The following is a 20,960-nucleotide window of genomic DNA, read 5'->3' on the forward strand; positions in this document are numbered from 1 at the left end:
GGGCGACAGACACGGGGTCCCCAGGTTGGAGAAAGAGGAGGGGGCAGCAGGTGGGCGCCCCAGAGGAGCTTCCTGTGCGGGTCCCGGGGCTGCCCCCCCCCCCCCCGGAAGCCTCGCGCCGGGGGTAGGTGGGCGTCCTGCGGTGGCGGTTTCCCGCAGGCTTCTCCAGGACAGGTGCCGCTAAACTGCTGCGGCGATCTCAGGTCCGCGAGCCCAGTCTGCCTCTGTTCCCGCAGGGGCTCCGCGGGCCGCTCCGCGTCTCTAAGGAGTTGCGGCTCTGGGGTGCGCGGGGCTGTGACAAGGGCCGGGCCGGGCCGAACCGCTACGCCCGTGCTTCTGAGGACGCCCACGGGAAGCGGGTGCCCCTCCCGCTCCCCCAGCTGAGCCTGACCCAGTGCGCAAGGACGCGGGGAGCTACCCCGCAGCCAAACCAGATCTTGACAGTTGCGCGCCGCCGGCCTCGGGGCCGCTGCCTGGCAACGGCGCGCTCCCGACGAGCCCGCGGCCGCGCAGCTCTCCGCCGGGGCCTCCCCCTCAGGGTGCGCGGATCCCCGGCGGATCCAGGCCGGGTTTTGCGGCGGAGCCCTCGCGTGCTGATTTTCCGCGGCTCTCGGGAGCTCCGCGAGGTGGGAGATTATGGTGCTGGGCGAGCTGTGGGCCGCGCTCTCCGGAGCCCGCGGCGCTGCCCTGGCCTGCTGCTTCGTGGCGGCGGCCGTGGCCCTGCGCTGGTCGGGTCGCCAGACAGCTCGCGGTGCGGCGGCCCGGGCGCGACAGAAGCAGAAAGCGGCCCTGGAAAGCATGGACAAGGCTGCGCAGCGCTTCCGGCGCCAGGTGACTGTCGGGGTCAGGATCCGGGGGTCACCGGGGGGGGGGGGGAGTGCCCCCAGCTGCACTTTCAGCTTCCCGGGCGCGCGCAGAAGGGCAGGTGGCGGGCGGCGCAGGTGCGTGGGCAGTGCAGGTTTGTAACTCTCGGACCCCCTTATTGCCCCAGTGCATTCGGTGCTCTTTCGGAGCCAGGTGGGGCCAAGGGGAGGAAGGGAAACAAGAGAAAGGGTAGTTTTTGAAGGCCATCGCTGCACTGGGTCAAAAGAGGAGCTTTGCTCCGTACCAGAGAATCTCAAGATCACTTGGCGATTAGAACACTAAAACGCAGGCATGAGAACCAATGGGACGCTAGGGTTAGGACTTTGGAATCGCTGAGGGATGGCCAGGTGAATCCGGAGTTCAAACGCATCGATTTAGGTGTGGGGAGCCTAAGGCGGCCCGAGAGGGGCTTGCCCAAATGCACAGTGGGTTATTGGCAGAGCTGGGCTGGAATGGAAGTCTCCCCATCTCCTACTGCCCAGGTTGTCGTTGCCAGCTCCTGACAAGCCCCTTCCATGAGCAGGTTTAGTTCCAGCCCTTCCCTGGTGATCTGTCAACAAGCTGTTCTCCCTCTAGATCAGCTCAGTGTGTGTATGGAGGTGAAGGAGGGGCCTAGAAGAGGGTGCTTTCCCTCCCAGTATTTGAGACACGGGACCCAGTTTGAAATCAAAATGCTGAACTGTGGTAGTTGTCCTTCATGCTGAGGGAGAAAATACTTGCCATGAATGTTTGTGTTTTGATAGGATTCCATTTGACAGGCAGGAAGGTGGTCTAGGTGATTGGGGACAACAGGAGGCAGGAGGGTGTGCCTAGGTGGGAGACTGGGAAGGAGTCACAGAAAATTCCATGTAGCAGATGCTCAGATGCAGCAAGTGATTTTTGAGGTGGGGTTAAGCTGGAATTAGAACCTAGATGCCCAGTGGGACTATCCAGCCTAATTCCAGTAGAAAGGAGCAATGGCCCGGCCGGGCGTGGCTCAGTGGTTGAGCATGGACCTGGGATCCAGGCGATCGGGGTTGGATTCCTGGTCAGGGCACATGCCCGGGTTGCGGGCTGCAGCCAATCAATGACTCTCTCATCATTGATGTTTCTATCTCTCTCTCCCTCTCCTTCCCTCTCTCTGAAATCAATAAAGATATATTTAAAAAAAGAAAAAAAAGAAAGGAGCAATGGAGAGATGTTAGGAAAGGAGACTGGGCCTTGGATGACAGCCAGGCCCAGGGTGTGGCCTTGATTGTGGTGAGGTTTTGGCTAGATGATGAATTTACTCCATACTATTCCTGGGCCAGCATGCCATGTTTGTTTATTTATTGAAATAAAAATGTGTCTGGCTCTAGTCTCCATTCATCAAGCTGGCTGAAAAACCTACCATCAATTTTCACGGTTCCCTCCACCCAGATTGGGAGGCCCTCATGTTTAATCCAAACTGGCTACTTCCCCTACTTGAGCAGAGGTTCTTCATCATCTAATCCTCCTCTGCCTGAGCTCCTAGGTGCCCCACTCGGGGATCCACTCAGCTGCTCCTGAGGCATCAAGTCCTGTGCAGCCAGCTGAGTTCTGCTAGCTCCAAATGTTGTGTGGGACAGCTGCAGGAATCTGCCCACAGTTTCTGCCTACAGAACTCCACTCCCAGTCTCAAGGAACCCACTGGCTGGCAGGAGTGTAGGGTGGTAGAAGGGTGGGTCTTCCCTCATCTCAACTCCAAGCATGAGTATGTAGTTTCCCTCTGGAGATGCATTAATTCTAAGAAATTTTCCAGGGCAGAAGTTTTGGCTCTGAACTACAAAGAGCTGTTGACACACCCTCCGTGGGGTAAGAGAGCTTGGCCTCAGAACCCCAAAACTTGGCTCTTCCTGGAGGGGAAGCCAGGAAATTACCCTTTGGTTTTGCAAAGAAGAGAAGAAAGGGAGAGCTACCTCAGGAGTCTCATTGTTTTGAGCTATGAGCAAAGGCGTGGGATCTTGATGACAATAGCTTTGTAGGCCTTCAGGTAGGTAGGAGGTGAGCTGAAGTCAGCCCCAGACTGAGCCTCCCTGACCCTAAGGCGCCCTCTGCTTGGCCCTGGAGTGGTTTTGAGGCTGTCTCAGCAGCTTTTCTTCTGGGGTTTTCCCTCCCAAGCCTTGAATAGTAAGGGGCACTGAGGTAAGCAGGACCCTGAGCAGGCCTTGGGAGAATACAGCAGCTTGTAGTACAACTCCCGCCTGTTAGACTCCAGACAGAGCTTGTTGGGAGCCCAGACGCCACGTTATTACAAGGTGGTGCTAGAAGGGGGTGGGGGGATCATAAGCATTTCCTGAATTACCACAAAATGGTTATCTCTCTGTAGATCTAGAGCAACTCTAGAGTAAGGCCTGTTTTGGTAACTCTCTGTTGATCATGTGAGGCTTAACAACCTGTAACAACTCTTTACCCACCCCCCCCCCCCCCCAAATGAGTTTTGAACCTTTTTAGACGGAAGAGAGTGATAAAATTATGACAGAGACTTTAACCTGGACATAATTGGGAGAGTCTGTGGGAGGAGCTGGGGCTATAGGAGGAGTTCTGGCACTTTAAGTCATTGGATAGCCCTTCAAGGACGAACCTTATGTTTATAACAGAGTTATATGGTGGCAACTACCCCTACCTTTAACTTCCACTTCCTCTTTATAAAGTCTCTCCTCCATCTTTGTTTGGTTCAGTGTGTGCATATGGTTTGCCATTTCGGCACACACTGAATTGCAGTCCTTTTTTTTCCCCCTGAATAAATTCTTTTTTGGTGGAATCAACATCTAGTTGATTCCATTGTTTCCATTCTATAAGAGGAAGCACTATTAATAGAATATTATGGCAGGGAGAAATACCACAGAACAACCACTCATGCCTCTCTGTGCCTTTGCATTTGTAGTTTTACCTCAAATGCCTTTCCCCCACATTTGTTACAACCCCGTTTGTCACAATCCCACTGGTCTTACAAATGTCACTTCCTTCAAATGGATCTGACCTGTAGTTCTATCTCCTGGCCTTCTCCAAAGCCCACCCTGAATCTGATTTTAGTTTTTAAAATATATTTTTATTGATTTCAGAGAGAGGAAGGGAAAGGAAGAGAGAGAAACATCGATGATGAGAGAGAAATCATCCATGAGCCACCTCCTGTACGCTCCCTACTGGGAATCGAGCCTGAAACTCAGGCATGTGCCCTGACCGGGAATCAAACCATAACCTCCTGGTTCATAGGTTGATGCTCAACCACTGAGCCACATGGGCCAGGCTTGAACCTGATTTTAAAACAAAATGAGTCAGTAGATGAATTTGTTACTGTTGAGTTTGGGTTCTTGTCTCCTGATATAAAATAATTCAGACCAGGGGTGCTGATAAGAGCAAAGGCAGATTTATTGAGTCTCTGCAGAGGGCAAGAACACTGATAGGTTCCCAGATTCTGTGCCCTAAATGTGGGGCTTTGGGGTGTTTATGGCTTGGGAACATGGAGGTCGTTGGGGTTAACCAATTAGGGAGTAGGTTAGGTTTTTTCTTTTTTGGAACACTGGTGTTGGCGCATATGTCAGTGAAGTGAAACATTCTGGGATTGTGCAGCACTTATGGGATGCAGGAAGGCACTTTCCCAACCAAGTATTGAGTTGGTCCTTGTGATTGATGGCTTGGCTTTAGATCTGAAAAACAAACTTAAAAGAAGTCAGGGTAGTTCCTGAACTATTGTTTCATAACTGCCTGTTGATAACTGCCATAGTTCTGGGAGGGCTTAACTCGGAACAATTTTTGGGAACATTTTATCCTACCTATTTCTTTTTTGTTGTTAATCCTCACCTGAGGATATTTTTTCCATTGATTTTTAGGGAGAGTGGAAGGAAGAGAGGGAGGGAGAGAGGGAAATGGGAAAGGAGAGAGAGGGTGGAATATCAATATGAGAGAGACACGTCAATCAGTTGCCTCCCCCATGGTGTGCAGGCTGACACTCTAACCACTGTGCCACACTGGCCAGGGCACTACCTGCTTCAAATTGAAGGACAGTATAGTTTTTGTTGAGACCAGTATCAGTGGTATACATGATGAAATGGAAGAGATATCCTGAAATAGAACAAAAGTGATTTTTAAAAAACCATGAGGGAAGATAAAGACATGAAGGACAATCCAGGATACCTGAAATTAGGACCATAGGTGGTTCAAAAGGAGGAAAACAGATGGAGGAGTGGCAAAGATTTGTCGGCATACAAATGTCCAGACCTGTAGAGAATTTTTATGAGTTTACTTGAGGCAAGCATGTGCTGGGGAGCAAGATCTCAAATGCTCCAGTGCTGCAGTTTTCAACCTTTTTCATCTCATGGCACACATAAACTAATTACTAAAATTCTGCAGCACAACAAAAAATATATTTTTTGCCGATCTGACAAAAAATAGGTATAATTTTGATTGACTTATAAAAAGGAAAAAAAAAGATTACCTACATTTTTTGCTCCTAAGTGACTTTTTAACAAATCTGGTGCCTATACTTGTATATAAGGATTTCTGAAACCAAGAATTAACCAGTCAAATGCAACCTTATTATGTGATGTGACCAATAAGATGCAACTCTATTATATGACCTGCATATTTATGGTTTAAGACAGGCATTCACACCAGACGACTATTATGTTGGCTGTTGTCAATGTTTTATTTGACAATCAGGGAAAAAAGGTCAGTGCCCCTGACTAAATAGTCAGATATCGCATGTTTAAAAAATTCTTGAGGCACACCGATTGAAAATTGCTGCTCCAGAGAATAACTGTTTTGCAGCTTCTTTTGTGCATTTGAAATTTGGCAGGGGCCGGGGGAGCGTAAGGAAGTTTAGAGAAAGCAAGGCAGGGATTGGATTGCAGGACAGTTAATAAGATTATGTGCTTTCTTGAGGGTTAATACTCCCTTCCAGGAGTATTACTCCTGGTATTTCAAAGGTGTGTTAACCTAGATGCATAAGAACAATAGACAGGGCTGGGTTAAAACCTTTCACTAAAGAAGTTATAGGCCTGGGGAATGACTACCCACATGACATGTGCTGTTAAGAATTTATGATCGGCCCTATGAGGACATGTTCCACATAACCCTTTTTTTGGTCCGCAGATTCAATGGTAGCTATAGTATCCTTTCCTTGAAAAGGTATGCATGCAGACTGGCCACAAGCTCAGTTTGAAGTTATCTGTACACTTTCCTGCATTCTCCATACAAAAGTTAATTTCCCCCCTTTTCACAGATTGGTCTCCCTGAGGGGTAGACTTACTTTTGGTTTCTTGTAAAGAGAAAATGTCTCAGCTTCCTGATAATTAGTTGAAGGCTTTAAAATTCTTTCCTATGCCTTTAAAGTCTTTAACATTTGCCTGGCCAGGCGTGGCTCAGCGGTTAAGCGTGGACCTGGGATCCAGGCGATCAGGGTTTGATTCCCGGTCAGGGCACATGCCCAGGTTGTGGGCTTGATCAATGACTCTCTCATCATTGATGTTTCTATCTCTCTCTCTCCCTCTCCTTTCCTCTTTCTGAAATCAATAAAAATATATATATATATATAAAAAAGTCTTTAACATTTAAAAACATAGGAAATAATTAAAAATTTGTGCTGAGAATGGAGGGGAGCTTGCTGATAGCTTCTCTTTTTAAATTTACTGATTTTTAGAGAGAGAGAGAGAGAGGAATATTGATTTGTTGTTCCTCTTTTTTATGTATTCATTGGTTGATTCTTATATTGCTTTGACCCGGGATCGAACCCACAACCTTGACGTATCAGATTGACGCGCTAACCAACTGAGCTGTATTATATTAAAAAAAAATAAAAAATCCCAAATAAGTATTGTATCCATTCAACAAATTAAGGGAAGGGTTACACAGGCTGTGTAATTGGTGTGTGTAGAGGGTGCTCAGCTCTTGGGGTGTGGTGTGTGTGAGGGGGTGGTTTTGCATTGAGGGGTTGCAGAGGAGTCTGACAGGGCCACGCCTGGAAGCACCTCCTGGAACATGCTCTGGAGCTTGTGGTGTAAAGTGGTTTTAAGGGGAGAGGCAAGCCCTGGTTGGGCTTTGCACTGTCTGGGCTAGCAGGAAGCAAGGGTGGATGGGAGTGACAAGGCTTGGGCAGGGCGGCCAGCTAGTGGCCCCTTGGTGACCTGGGAAAGAAAGGATGAGCACCAGCGAGGATCTTGGTGGAGGAGATGGAGAGGTGACCATTTTTCAGAGCTATTTAGGGGGCTTGGTGAATGATTGGATACCGGTGGGAGGGAGAGGGAGGAGTACAGGATGACTCCTGTTTTCTTACTTGAACACCTGGATGAATGCAGCACCCTTCCCTGAGTGAGGATATACACAGGGGAGGGTGAGAAGGAGCTGGTGGAAAGCAGGGGAGCAAGCTCAGGGGGAAGGACACAGAGGGGTGGGCACCACTGGGAGAAGCCCAGTGACCAGATTTGAGCTTAGTTGGGTCAGGCTGGGTGGAGGATCAGCAGGCTATGGGGTAGGTGGAGAGCCTGGAGAGGAAGCCAGCAGAAGGAATGACTTTTCCCAGCATCAGAGAGGGAAAAAGATGTGCCCAGACAGAATCTCAAAGATTCTCTGTCTTCCCCTACTGTCTGGCTCCTTTTTATCCTTCAAATCACAGCTGAAATTTCACCTCCTAGGGGACTCCTGCCCATGCCATCTGGGTCAGTTCTCTGTCATTTCCATCACAGCACTCTATTTGCTTTCTCACAAATACATAATTCATTTATTTTCTTGAATGTCAGCTCTCTGAAAGCCGGGACTTGCCTGTCTTGGTTACTTCTAAATTCATAGCCCCTAACATAGTCCTTGACACATAGTGGATGCTCAGAAAATGTTTGTTGATTGACTGAATAAGTGGATGACAGAAGTAGCTGAAAGGCAGGAGGAAAATCAGAGAGGGTGGTATCTCTAGGCCCAGGAGAAAATTGAAGAAAACTGACAAGTGGTCAATGAGACAGGGAGCAAAAGAGTCAAGTTTCTGTTGGATTTGGCAACAAGGAGGCCCCTGAAGACTTTGACAAGAACAGGAGACCATAGAGGTGAGAATTGGTGGCTGTGACTCAGATTTCCTGTAGCTCCTGTTTACTAATTAGTCAGTACCCTTGAGGAGGAAGCAACTGACTGTTTAAAGGTAGGGGCTGATCCCAAGGACTCTGGGGAGCCTTTGAGGCCTGGCAGTGAGGGGTCTGATCAGATATCTCCTTCAGAGAGCTCTGACCACCCTTTACCTATATGCTGCCCATTTCCCATACTCAGTTTTATTTTCTTTAAGTTATTTCTCACTATTCTTACTTGTTAACTTATTATCTGCTCACTCCCAACCTGTACCTTGTGTAAACCCCCAGAGCATGGATATGCCTTTTTTTTTTAACCCTCACCTGAGGATATTTTTTCCGTCCCTTTTCAGAGAGAGTGGAAGGGAGAGAAAGGGAGAGAGAGAAACATCGATGTGAGAGAGACACATTGATTGGTTGCCTCCTGCATGTGCCCCATCCGGGCCAGGGATGAGCCTGCAACTGAGATATATGCCCTTGGCCGGAATCGAATCCCAGACCCTCCAGTCCAAGGACCAACACTCTAACCACTGAGCAAAACCGGCTAGGGGTTGGGTATGCCATCTTTGTTCACTGCTATAACCCCATGCTTAGTGTGGCACCTGATCCAGAGTAGGCACCTTATCTGTGGAATGAATGAAAAAAATCCTCTTCTGTATGTGGCCTCCAGCTGCAGCCTAACAACCCAGGAAGCAGTCTTGTTCTCACGCTCCCCTGCTGCTGGTCGGGTGGTCGGGCAGGTGGACAGCCAGTGGGCAGCCCGTGCTGAGTGGGCAGAGACTCTAGTTTGCCTGTATGGCCTAAGCAAGGCACTTCCCCTCTCTGAGTCTCAGTTTCTTCACTGTGCAAGCGGAATGGTAGTAGATTTAATAAAAACATAGAGCACACCAGCGTGATGCCTGGAACACACACAGTAAGCAGCCTGGGGCAGGACATTCCAAGGTCTCAGAGGTTTTCTCTTGGAGCCAGGCCAGTCAGATCTTCCTTTGTAATGTTCAAGTTCTGAGTACCCCAGACCTGCTGAGTCAACCTTTAAGGCACATGCTCTCATTTCTCTGGGATAGATACTCTGGGGTTGAGTTGCTGGGATGTGTAATAATTGCATGTTTTTGTTATAGTTGTTTGTTTGCTTGTTTTTTGAAATTACCATGCTGTTTTCTAGAGTGGTCCTACCATTTTTATCAGCACCATTGATACATGAGTGACTGATTTCTCCACACCCTCATCAGCACTTGGGGCTGTTCTTACATTTAGTTTAAGTTGTTCTGATGTATGTGTCATAATATCTCACGATGATTTTGATTTTTTCATCTGCTTATTTGCCATCTGTATATCCTCTTCAATGAAATGCCTGGCCATGTCTTTTGCCTACTTTGTAATTGGATTGTTTGCTTTCAGAGTTGCATTTTGAGGTTTTTTTTTTTGTATATTTGCATACTACCACTTGGATGGACATGTGGTTTGCAGTATTTCCCTCCAGTGTACACTTTGTCATTTCATCTTCCCCAGAGCCTAGGTTTTTTTATTTTAATAAATTCTAATTTATTTAAAAAAATCAGCCTGGCTATAGCTTCTCCCTGGGTGTCCCTGCCAGGAAGGTTCTTCTTCTTCTTTTTAAAAAATATATATCTTTATTGATTTTAGAGAGAGGAAGGGAGAGAGGGAGAGAGAGAGTTGAAACATCAATGATAAGAGAATTATTGATCAGCTGCCTCCTGCATGACCCCCAACGGGCATGGAGCTTGCAACAGGGACATGTGCCCTGACTGGAATCGAACCTGACCTCCTGGATCCTAGGTCAATGCTCAACTGCTAAGCCACGCCCAGCCAGGCTGCCAGGAAGCTTCTTGAAGAGATAATCTGCACTGTTCGAGGTGGCAGGGGCTTGCCCTGGCTGGGTCACATTGTCAGATTTGTGGGTGGGCTTGTCTGTCATGGATTGGCATGTGGCAGTGATCATCTGCTTAGTAGGTGTGGGGACTTAAGGACATGGGCCATGGGTACCTGGGACAGGTATAGAGGGCCTGCAGGGAGTAGGGGACTGATCTGAGGTGTCTCCCCAGAACCCTGACCTGGACTCAAAGGCGCTGCTGGCCCTGACCCTGCCTCAACTGGTGCAGAAGTTACACAGCGGGGAGCTGTCTCCCCAGGCTGCGCTCTTCACCTACGTGGGAAAGGTAAGGCCAGCCAAAGCCAGCCAGTGATCTTTCCCGCTCCTTCCTCTAGGCCGGCTGTGCACAGGCTGTGGGGAAAACCTGGCCTGGAGTTCATCCTGCTGAGGGCCATGGTGGGACCACGGTGCTAGGGTCTGCCAGGGAGGGAAGGAGCCAGAGGAGTGAGTGTGTGTGTGTGTGTGTGTGTGTGAGAGAGAGAGAGAGAGAGAGAGAGAGAGAGAGTGTGTGTGTGTGTGGGGGGGGGGTGTGACTCTGTGTATGGGAACACTGAGCATGTTGTCTTAGCTAGAAACCTGGCTTTCAGCCCAGACTTCCCTCTCCTTCCTGCCTCCATCCCATTGGTCACCAAGTCCAGTCTGTTCCTTTTCTATGGCTCTCTCTAGTCCATCCCCTTGTTCCCACCTTCCTTCAGCCACCCTCATTTCCCTCCAGGATCAAGCACCAGCCTCCTGGCCAGATCCCTTTCAGGTCTCCAGTTCTTCAGTTTCATCTCTGTCTCCAGCATTCTCTTTGGCCAAAACCTTCTGGAGCTTGGGGCATCAGTGGTAGCTCAGCTGCTGGCGGTTCCATGACACCCAGGGCCTGCCGTGCTCCGGGTTGCTAGCTTATGTGGTATACCTTTTACCTGGAAGGCTCTTCTCCCTCTTCCTTGCCCTGCTTGGTGCAACAGGCTCCCCTGGCTGAGCCTTCGGGCTTGGAGAAGGAGTCCCCTCTTCCATGAAGCCTCCCCTGACTCTCTTCCCCTCCCAGCCCGAGTTAGGGTTTCCTTTTCAGTGTTCACTTTCTAATAGAGCATTTCTTATTTCATTATAAATGGGCCTGCCTTGTCTTTCTCTTTCCCATGTAAAATGTGAGCTTTTTTAGCTTTTTTGCAACAAAGCTTGCCTTACCTGTCTTTGCACCTTAGTGCCAGACCCTATGTCTTTTATATAGTAAGTGCTCAAGAAATGTTTGAAATGTGCTTGTGTTCTATGAGTGTGACTTGTGTATGATTTCTTGAAAGAGATCACAGGAAAGCATTCTGGTACAGACTGGCCTCCTACCTTCCTGCCTTAGGTAGCCTGAAGACAGATTTCATGAGCCTGAGTGTGACAACAGGACCTACACCCATTTTCTCAGGTGTTTCACAGGAATGAGAGCATTTACTGAAACTGTACTTCATTCTTCCCTGGCCTTTCCCTCCTGCAGGGCCCTGTTGAGTGTGGCTTTAGCAAGGCCTAATGACAGCCAGCCACACTGAGTGTGTCCTCACTTGCAGTCAAGTGCCCACTCCATTTACTGAGTCAGTCACTCCTCCATGTGACTTATTTTTCAGATTCAAGAGTTCCTGGGACAGGGGAGGTTTAGCTGGGGCGGGTGTGGGCCAGGCCTGGGGCAGAGGAGAGTGTGCTGGGCTCTGGGAGGCTGGAGCCTGGGTCTGTCCCTGTTCTGTGCTGACTCCCAGTGTGGTCTGAGATGGGGATCTGCCCTGTCTGCCTCACTGGGCAAGAGATGTGGCTTGAGGAGGGCAATGGCCAAGGGTCATTCTCTTCTCAACTCATTCCCTCTGGGGGGCTTCCAATGCCAGCATCTTGCTCCTTTGAGTATCCTGATTGTTCCTTGCCCCTGGGACTATACTCTTTTTTCGACTTGGGGGGTTGAAGACCAGAGACAGCCAGGGTGAGGTTGGGGCCAGATGTCCCCAGTGGGGTGGGTGTTGGGCAACTAGATTATCCTCTGTGCTCCTGGCTCTGGGCCATGGTGCTGGCTACCCTTTCCCTGAGTATACTTTATTTTCTATTTTTCCCTGAGTATACTTCATTTTATTTTTTGTCCCTGAGTTTACTTCAAAAGGCCAGTTTTATGTTGTGTATATTTTGCCACAATTTTTTTTTAAGGCCAGCCTCATTCTGCCTTGTGTCCATTTCTCCCTCCCCTAGGCCTGGGAAGTGAACAAAGGGACCAACTGTCTGACCACCTACCTTGAAGACTGTGAGACTCAGCTGTCCCAGGCCCCAAGGCAGGGCCTGCTCTACGGCGTCCCTGTGAGCCTTAAGGAGTGCTTCAGCTACAAGGTATCAGGGCTCACGTTCCCCCCATCCCTGCCAGCCAGCTCTGTATCCTGGGTTACCCTGGGCCCTCAGGAAGGATGAGGTCCAGAGGCCTTGAGGGGGCACCACGGTGTGCCTTGCCTTGGCCTGTGAGAGGGTGGTGGGAGTGGACCCTGTGCTGCTGAAGGGCCCCTGACTCATCAGCCATCTCCCTCTCGGTGCCCATTCTTCCTCGTAGGGCCAGGACTCGACCCTGGGCTTGCACCTGAATGAGGGGGTGCCAGCAGAGTGCGACAGCGTGGTGGTGCAGGTGCTGAAGCTGCAGGGCGCTGTGCCCTTCGTGCACACCAACGTCCCCCAGTCCATGTTCAGGTTGGCTCTCAGGGCTGTGGGGTAGAGGTAGGGTCACCTATGCCTGTGTGACACAGCTGACCCATACCTGCTTCCTCCAGCTATGACTGCAGTAACCCCCTCTTTGGCCAGACCACGAACCCATGGAAATCTTCTAAGAGCCCAGGTGGCTCCTCTGGGGGTGAAGGGGCCCTCATTGGAGCTGGAGGCTCCCTCCTGGGCTTAGGCACTGACATTGGGGGCAGCATTCGCTTTCCCTCCTCCTTCTGTGGTATCTGCGGCCTCAAGCCCACAGGAAACCGCCTCAGGTATGGTGTAGGAGGTGTGTGGAGGAAGCTTCTAGTTCCCTCGTGGTGTGACCTTGGCCTAGCTTCCCACCTCTCTGGGTTCCCTCACTGGGATTTTTCTGGGAGGGAATGTCGCGGCACCACTGGCCCTGGTTTCTAGTTTCCAAGTGGTAAGCATGCTGAGCTGCTGTATGGGTGCGGAGTGGGGCAGTGGTTGGCTATTTCCTGTTTCCAATATCTTGTGTTTCTTATCCAGCAAGATTGGTCTGAAGGGCTGTGTCTATGGACAGGTGGCAGGTAAAGTTTGCGGTTCCATTAGTGCCCTGGAAGGATGGGGGGGGTGTCTGCCTGATCCACCTCTGCCCCTGCCTGGGGGCAGAGTTTGGCCCCCAGGCCACTCTAGGTCTGAGTTCCTACTCCCTTGTCTCTGCCCCCACTCCGGGGCCATTGCCCAGTCCTTGCTTGGACCCAACCCCATTGGGGCCAAGTGATCTCTCTTCCCTCCCCTCCCCACCCGACAGTACAGCTCTCAGTCGGCCCCTTGGCCCGGGACGTGGAGAGCCTGGCGCTGTGCCTGCGAGCACTGCTGTGTGAGGACATGTTCCGCTTGGATCCCACTGTGCCCCCCCTGCCCTTCAAGGAGGAGGTGAGTGGGGATGGGGGTGGGTTCAGTTGTCACTGGTGCTCCTGAGCCCAGAGAGCAGCCCCCCGGCAGTGTGGGCAGGTCTTGGAGGCCTTCTCTCCTGAAAACCAGCCCCTAGGGGCCTGAGACCAGGGTCTGTGCTGCTCCACAGATAGCCACCAGATGGAGCCCTTGCCTGCATTTAGAAACCTCACTCTTCCAAATTGGCTGCTGGGAACCTTGCTGAGGGCAGGCTCCGCCTTCTGCCTTCTAGCGGGCGCCTCTGCTGCTGTCACTGAGAAGCCACTTCCCAGCACAGAGAACAACATGAGGGAGAACTCCTGTACCTCTTCTGTGTTTGACTCTCAACAAATAGGAGCCTTTCTTCAGTATTTGTGTCTGTATCCCCAGCCTCCACTGTGATGCTTGGCATGTAGGCTGAGTGAGTTAAGGACAGTTAAAGGCGGAGAAAGCTGGGATCTTTGACCAGTGTTGGATGCTGGCTCCCCAAAATACCACCAAAATAACCTGTTGATCAGACAAAGCTGAGTTTACCAATTTCTGTGGTAAGGGAGAATGCTTCCTCATCAGAACCTGCGTAGTACCAGGGAGGGGAGGGGTGGAGGTGGAGGGGAGTGCAAAACAGGGATATTAGTTGAGATTTTGAAATCTAGTTTAAGGCCGGTATTTCAACCTGGGGGTTTGTAAAGATCATGATGTAATAATAGTTTAGGTTTGGTGGACACAGCAAGGTAAGGATTTTGAGGTGAGGGATTTAAGGAGTCTTGGGGTATAAACGCATTTGGTGCTTCTATTGAAGAGTTGATGTGTCTTTCAAGAATGAAAAATAAAGTTATTTGTACTTTATGTGCAAAGCATTCAGGAGTAGTCAAGTGAGATGGATGCAGACAGTGGAATAGTAAAGTAATGTTAAAATAGACAGTCAACTGTGTGATGTAAGCTCCATTTCTCCCTCACCCTTTCCCAGGCTGCCTTGGAAAGGCTGAGGGTCCTTGGAAAGGAGAGTGGGCCTTGGTGTTTCTTGGCAGGTGGGAAATCTGGGCTGGATGGGGTGAGCTCCCCAGAAGAGGATGTTTTAACTGAACCCAGTAGTTCATGATCCCCACCAGAGTGAGGAGAGGAGGAAATGAGGTCCTCATCCTGAGGTCTAGAACAGTTTATCATGGGAATTGGGGCTTGCATTCATGAAACAGTGAATGTAGAGCCTTGGCTCATGAGACAGGATACCTGGGTTCCAGACCTAGTATTGTCACTCTGCCTTGGGTAGCCTTGGAGCACTTTCAGCCCCACTCTGGGTCTATCTCCCTATCTAGATCTGAAGCCTTCATTTCCTCATATGTCCAAGGGGAATCTTCATGCTTACTCTCCCCACCTGCAGAGTCATTGTGAAGTTATTCTGTGAAAGAGGCTGGCCGTGCTGCCAATCCATTTCAGGGGATCCAGGCTGCAGCCTAGCAGCGGTGTCAGGTTGAGTGGCTTCTGAGCTATGGGAGCCCTGCCTCGGGCCACCCTCTCCTGATCTGACTCTGACTCTGTCTCCAGGTCTATACAAGCTCTCGGCCTCTGCGTGTGGGGTATCATGAGACAGATAACTATACCATGCCAACCCCAGCCATGAAGCGAGCCCTTCTGGAGACCAAGCAGAGACTTGAGGCTGCTGGCCACACGGTATGGCTACAGGAGCCCAGAAGTCCTGGCTTGACCCTTCCATCAGGGAAGCCTTCCTGGCATCCTTGCACCCTGATTGTTCTGTGGTTGGGGGTGGAACTGTGTCCCTTTGGCACCCAGTATAGAGAGGGCTAATCAGGAATGTTGGAATAAGTGATTGATGGTGAACTCAGCCCTGTGCTAGGGATGTGTGATCTTGGCACTGGGTGGGCCTCATCAACCACAGTGGTGCACAGCTGCCCATAGGTTCCTGGGGCCCTGAGCTGGTGGGCCAGTGGGTTTTGGTCTGCTTATTTCAGACAAGTTCATGTGTGGCTCAGGGGAGTTTTCATGGGCCAGTAAGGCTACCTTAGTGGCTCCAGTGAGATAGAGTTGGTCCAGTCCATCCTCAAGGCCACTTGGGCAGCATGGGGGTGGTGGGACCCAAGGGTTTCTAGGGATGGGGGGCTTATACCTTTCAATCCCTACAGCTGGTTCCCTTCCTGCCAAGCAACATACCCTATGCTCTGGAGACACTGTCGACAGGTGGGCTGTTTAGTGATGGTGGCAGCAGCTTCATACAGAACTTGTGAGTCATGATGGGCTTTGGGGGTCTGAGGTGGGATCAGGACATGGGTGGACCCAGGGAGAGCAGTGGGATGCTTTGACCCCCAAGGAGGGGCACCTGGGGGAAAATGGGAGACAGGCCTCAGCTGAACACAAAGAAGGACTAAGCATTCTGGGCAGGGGCCATGCTATATCTCCAACTGCAGGCTGAGCCTGGAGATACCTTCCCAGGGAGACTTTGGAAAGGTGCCAGCACAAGGGGAGGCTGGATCTGTGGCCTGGCCCTGAGCCGAGCGTTCTGGGAGGTAGCAGATAGGCAGAGAGCTACCTGTCTGTTGGGAAAGATTGAGAGACAAGGGCAGGATCAAGCAGGAGGGCAGGGGTCTAGACATCATGCTGTGACTCCAGGCTTTTCTTTTTTTTCCTCTTTGGAGGGGGCACCCAGACAGCCTTTTCTGACTTGAACCACATCTTTCCCTTTCGAGCAGGACCTCAGTTTTCTCTTCTGTAGTCGGTGGGTTGGACCAGACACACTTTAAGGGACTCTGCAGAGCTCATGTTTAGAGAAGCTGGTTCCACTTGAGTGTTTTCAGATCTTAAAGACTGACAGAGGGAGAGAACAGGCCTGTGAAGGTGTCTTGTAGTGATGTGCCTGGGCTCACTAGACTTGCCCCAGTGGCCGAAGATGGTTTAGGCTCAGTGGAAGGTGCTACCCCTCACTCTGGCTCTGGGAATGAGGCCCAGGGTCAGCTGCCTGAGACCTTTCCTTGATATCTAGAACCAGGGACAGCCTCAGAGACAAATGTCATGGGTTGCCCACTTTGGACAGTCCCATTTGTGCCTCCAGGCTGGTGTCGTCAATGGGGGGCTGGGGGGCTCAGTATCAAGCCCTGGCCAGTGAGATGTTGCCCTCAGTCCTATTCCTCTGAGCTGAGTTTGCCAGGGAGTGCGACGTGGAGTCCAGCCATGCGGAGCTCCAGTGGGGGTGGGGTAGCACCCAGGCATACTAAAGGATTAGCAGAAACAAGTTACACATTTGAAAGGAGGCAGATGAAGGGATTGGAGACCAGTAGTTACCAGAGTCTGTCGAGGAGGGAGATGGACAACGGTTGCTGAGTAGAAAATGGGGGACCCAGTGAATTGGGGGTAAGCCAGGAGGGATGTCTGGGGTGGGAGTGCCTGGACTGGAACCTTTGTCTCCCAGCAAAGGTGATTTCGTGGACCCCTGCTTGGGGGACCTGATATTGATTCTGAAGCTGCCCAGTTGGCTTAAAGGACTGTTGGCTTTCCTGCTGAAGCCTCTGGTAAGGGTACAAGGAGTGGAAGGGGTAGGGTGAGTGAGAGGGAGCTTCTGGGGCTCTTCCCCCTTCTCTTTAGCCTCTCCTGGGCAGGCATGGCCTCTTCTTTCCAGTCCCCACTCACACTCCTTTCCTCCCATGCCCTATAATCTTTAGTCAGCCTGCATGCTGAAGGGGTGCCAACCTGGGGCCTGGGGGGAGGGACAGAGGGAAGAGGCATGGTGGCTTGGCCTGAAGAAGATTATTGTCAGCACCTGGCCCAAAGCTGAGCCACTGACTCCGTGTCTGTACTTCTGCAGCTTCCAAGGCTGGCAGCCTTTCTCAGCAACATGAGGTCTCGGTAAGAATATTTCCATGCCCAGATGCCTGACTCTCTCTTCCCCAGACCTGAGCGTGAGTGGTTTCTGACAGAAAAAGAGGTGGGAAGTAGCTTCTGAGAAAGAGGCTGAAGTGGCCCAGACAGGATGACAACTCTGTTACTCAAGATTTCTGGCTTGACTAGTACTGACGATGGGAACTCCTTGTCCCCAACACTATGCAAGTTGGAGACCTTGAGTTAGAGTCTGTTGCACAGTCCCTCTGTGGCCTTTAGATGGGACCTTGAAGTTGTCTTAGCAAGATCCAGGTCTGGCTGGAGAGCAAGGGCCTGAGGGCGATGACAGGATGGGAGTGGTAGAAAGAAGATTGACCTGGCTGAGGCATGGGTGGAAAGGACCAGAAGGAGTTGCTGGGGGGTGGGGGTGGGGGGATACTGGGAACTCTGTGAGAGATGCTGCTCTTAGAGATTTGAACTGAACTGAGCTGCACTGGGTCTTACCTGCCCTTTAGTGGCTCGAGTGGGAAAAGCAGGGCATAAGCTGCTCCATTTTGAGACCTTGATATGGACGTGCTCCTGCTTCCACCACCAGGCATTCAGGACCTTTGACAGCTCTGTCCTCTCCTAAGGGTAGCTAGGAATCAGGCCTGGGCTGGTCTGGCTCTGCTGCGGAGTCACTAAGTAACCCAGTCTAAGTCCCTCTTGGGACCTGATCTTCTCAACAGGACGGTAGGGATTTGAACTTCTACCCTGCACTACTTCCCTCTCAGAGCTCGCATGATGTTGAAAAGGTTCCCTGCAGGAATGAGATCCCGGAGGTGTTAAAGAGTAGGATTCTGGTGTTGCTAATCCCCTAATCCCCATTGGCTGTGACTATCATGGCCATCATGTGACTTCACTTCCTCTGCCAGGTCCACTGGAAAGCTCTGGGAATTGCATCACGAGATTGAGGTGAGGCAAAGCCCCTGGACTAGGGTGGGGTGGGGGAGGGAGTGGGGGTGGACAGGCACCTGCCAGTGCTGGTCTCTTGGGCACGTGTTCCACTGGTTTCCTGGAGCGGCCTGTTATTCCCTCTCCCCATCCCTGGACTGGCCTGCTTGGGGCCTGCTGTCTGGCCCTCATTTACCCAAATGCATATCCTTGGGGGCTGGATCAGCCCGGGGTTCCCATTCTGGACACCTCTTTGCCCCTCTGGTGCTGCCTGTGGCCTGGCACTATGTGGCCCTGCCCTGGCGGGAAGAACGGTGTCTATAGTTCTTGTAGGAGGTGGGGACATTGATTCCCTCTGAAAGCAGCCGTGCTTGCATGCCTTGAGGACCTCTATCCCGTTGTGGCTCAGCTTAGATCCCCAAGCAGGGGCTGGGGCCAGAGCCACGCCAGCCACACAGTGCCTGCACTGGAGAGTTCATGTGATGGACTGGGTCTGAGTGCGTCTCCTGCCGTGCTGGTACCCCCCCAGGTGTACCGCAACTCTGTGATTGCCCAGTGGAGAGCACTGGACTTGGATGTGCTGCTCACCCCCATGCTGGGCCCTGCTATGGACTTGAATGCCCCAGGCAAGGCCTCAGGTGAGGCCCACTTCCCCACCCATCCCTTCTCTTCTCAGTTCAGCCCTGTGCCTAGCAGGGCTGCTGGGAAGTAGAAGAGGAGCCCTGGGGGAGGACTTGGCTCTTGGGGGACTCACAATCTGGCTGGCTGGAAAGATGGGAGTTATGTGGTATTCCCTGGGAGGGAATGAGCTCCATGTCCTCTACACTATTCAAGTTGGAGATCTTGAGTTACAGAGTGTATGGTTTTGGAAGGTGGTATTTGAAGTCCAGGTGGGATTTAGATAAGTCAAGAAAATAGGAACAATATTCCAGGTTGAGGAAGCTACATGGGCAAGGGCCCCGGGCAAATGCCAGCAGGCTCTCTCTCCAGCCTGCCCTCAATCTGGATTCCTGGGCTTTGCCACTCACTCAAGTCTCAGCCTGGGGAGAGAACCTGTCCCTGTTTGTGGAGGTCAGGTGCCACTTCACAGGGAGGGAGCCTGAGGTGCAGACAGGACAGCTGGCACTGAAGGTCACTCGGCCTGCTCCAGCCACCTGTGCTGTGTCTTAGGGGCCGTCAGCTACACTCTGCTCTACAACTGCCTGGACTTCCCAGCGGGGGTGGTGCCTGTCACCACAGTGACTCCTGAGGATGAGGCCCAGATGGAACATTGCAGGGGCTACTTTGGAGATATGTGGGACAAGGTGCTGTGGAAGGTGAGGTCATGGGGGCTGGCCTGGCCAACTCCGGGTCTTCCTTCCCCTGGACTCACCTATACCCTCACTCTAGCTGCTGCGGAGGAAACTGTATAGTCCTTGCCTGCTCCTCCTCTCCAGCTGGGGTACTTCCTGGACCTGGGGTGGGGTCCTGCCTCACTACCTCGCATCCTGATCCCTGTGTCCCCTGCAGGCCATGAAGAAGAGTGTGGGGCTGCCTGTGGCCGTGCAGTGCGTGGCTCTGCCCTGGCAGGAAGAGTTGTGTCTGCGGTTCATGCGGGAGGTGGAGCAACTGATGACGCCCGAAAAGCGGCTGTTTTGACTGTTGTCTGCCCAGCTGCCCAGCTGGCTCCAGAGGACTCACTCAATCTGCGCCCAGCCTGGTCAGGACACAGCTGCCACCCTGCGAGGAAATGTTCACCTGGGAGCAGAGGCTTCCTCCCCTTGCCCCTTCCAAGAAGCCAAGACCCCCTGAGTCTGGACCTTGCTCCTCGTTTGGTCCCCAAACTCTGCCCTGACCCCCTCCCCATGTGGCAGCCAGTGGGTATGACATGGGCAAAGCCCCACTAATAGTCAACAAATGGTTTCTAGTCTGTGTACTTTCTGGCCGTCATTGTTAGGGCACTGGGGGTTGGAGACTTGACCTTCTAGAGCCTGATTCCAGTCATATCAGTTTCCTGCTCCCAAACCTCCCCTGGCTCCCATCACATACAGGATGGGCACAGGCTTCTCAGAGTGGGTGTGGCAGACCCAGCACTTTACCGTCCCGCCTTACACTAAGTCCTGCTTTGCTAGACATTGCCCTTTCCCTTCTTCCTTCCTTTGGTCCTTCCTTCTGCTGAGGATGCCCTTTCTGCTCCTCTACCTTTAGATACTTTGAGGCCCAGCTCAGATCCCTCTGTCTCCAGAAGGCTTTCCGTCCTTCCTCTGAGCCTTGGAGTGGGTGGGCAGTTTTCCTCAGTCTGTCCCATGTGCTGGGCATCTGTGTGTGTGTGTGTAGGGGGGCTGCTTCTGTTAGCACACTGGTTGTCCTTGATGGCAGGGACCCTATTATATGTATATCTTTGCCCTCAGTGGCCAGTACAGGGCAGCAGGGAGTCTGGAGGGCTGACCCTGAGCTGGTACTGTTGGGGAGAGGAGTCCACAGGCCTGGGGAGGTGAGCACCAGAGAAAGCGATCTGGTAGCGCTCACAGGGCCAGCCAAGGACTGTATGGTTCTAGGAAGGCTTCCTGAAGGAGGACCCCTGTGGAGTCTAGAAGGTTTCCAGAGGCAGAGGTAGGGGATGGGGACGTCCAGGGAGGAGGAACATCAGTATGCCCAGAGACCAGGGTGAGTTTGTAGATGGAGGCATGTTGAATGGGCACAGGAGAAGGAGCGAAGATGTAGGTGGGGCCAGATCAAGGTGGACATGGGGGCTCAGTTCAAGAGCTTGAATCTTGTCTCAAGGGCAATGGGGAACTCTTGAATGATCACACAAGTGCAGTGAGGGA

General features: G+C 51.8%; 1 protein-coding gene across 1 annotated transcript; it reads left to right on the forward strand.

Moving 5' to 3' along the window:
* The first annotated feature begins 633 nt into the window (after positions 1–633).
* On the forward strand, positions 634–20,103 carry FAAH (fatty acid amide hydrolase). The gene is made up of 15 exons (XM_087820852.1): positions 634–831; positions 9,974–10,087; positions 12,004–12,138; positions 12,353–12,486; positions 12,567–12,773; positions 13,009–13,049; positions 13,274–13,398; positions 14,938–15,063; positions 15,534–15,631; positions 16,814–16,913; positions 17,207–17,247; positions 18,135–18,174; positions 18,683–18,791; positions 19,324–19,469; positions 19,663–20,103. Exons 1-15 carry the CDS (start codon positions 637–639, stop codon positions 19,789–19,791), a joined length of 1,740 nt encoding a protein of 579 aa, XP_087676978.1. The 5' UTR covers positions 634–636; the 3' UTR covers positions 19,792–20,103.
* Positions 20,104–20,960: the final 857 nt, after the last annotated feature.

This window comes from Miniopterus natalensis, chromosome 9, assembly GCF_054644295.1.
Source record: "Miniopterus natalensis isolate mMinNat1 chromosome 9, mMinNat1.hap1, whole genome shotgun sequence".
Classification (NCBI taxonomy): domain Eukaryota; kingdom Metazoa; phylum Chordata; class Mammalia; order Chiroptera; family Miniopteridae; genus Miniopterus; species Miniopterus natalensis.

What these genes read in the sequence shown, in the direction of transcription:
- FAAH (XM_087820852.1), top strand. Translation starts at nt 637, where the DNA reads ATGGTGCTGGGCGAGCTGTGGGCCGCGCTCTCCGGAGCCCGCGGCGCT. An exon ending in AGCAGCTTCATACAGAACTT is followed by an intron (nt 15,632 to 16,813) that starts GTGAGTCATGAT and finishes TTTGTCTCCCAG; the next exon opens with CAAAGGTGATTTCGTGGACC. An exon ending in CTCAGCAACATGAGGTCTCG is followed by an intron (nt 17,248 to 18,134) that starts GTAAGAATATTT and finishes TTCCTCTGCCAG; the next exon opens with GTCCACTGGAAAGCTCTGGG.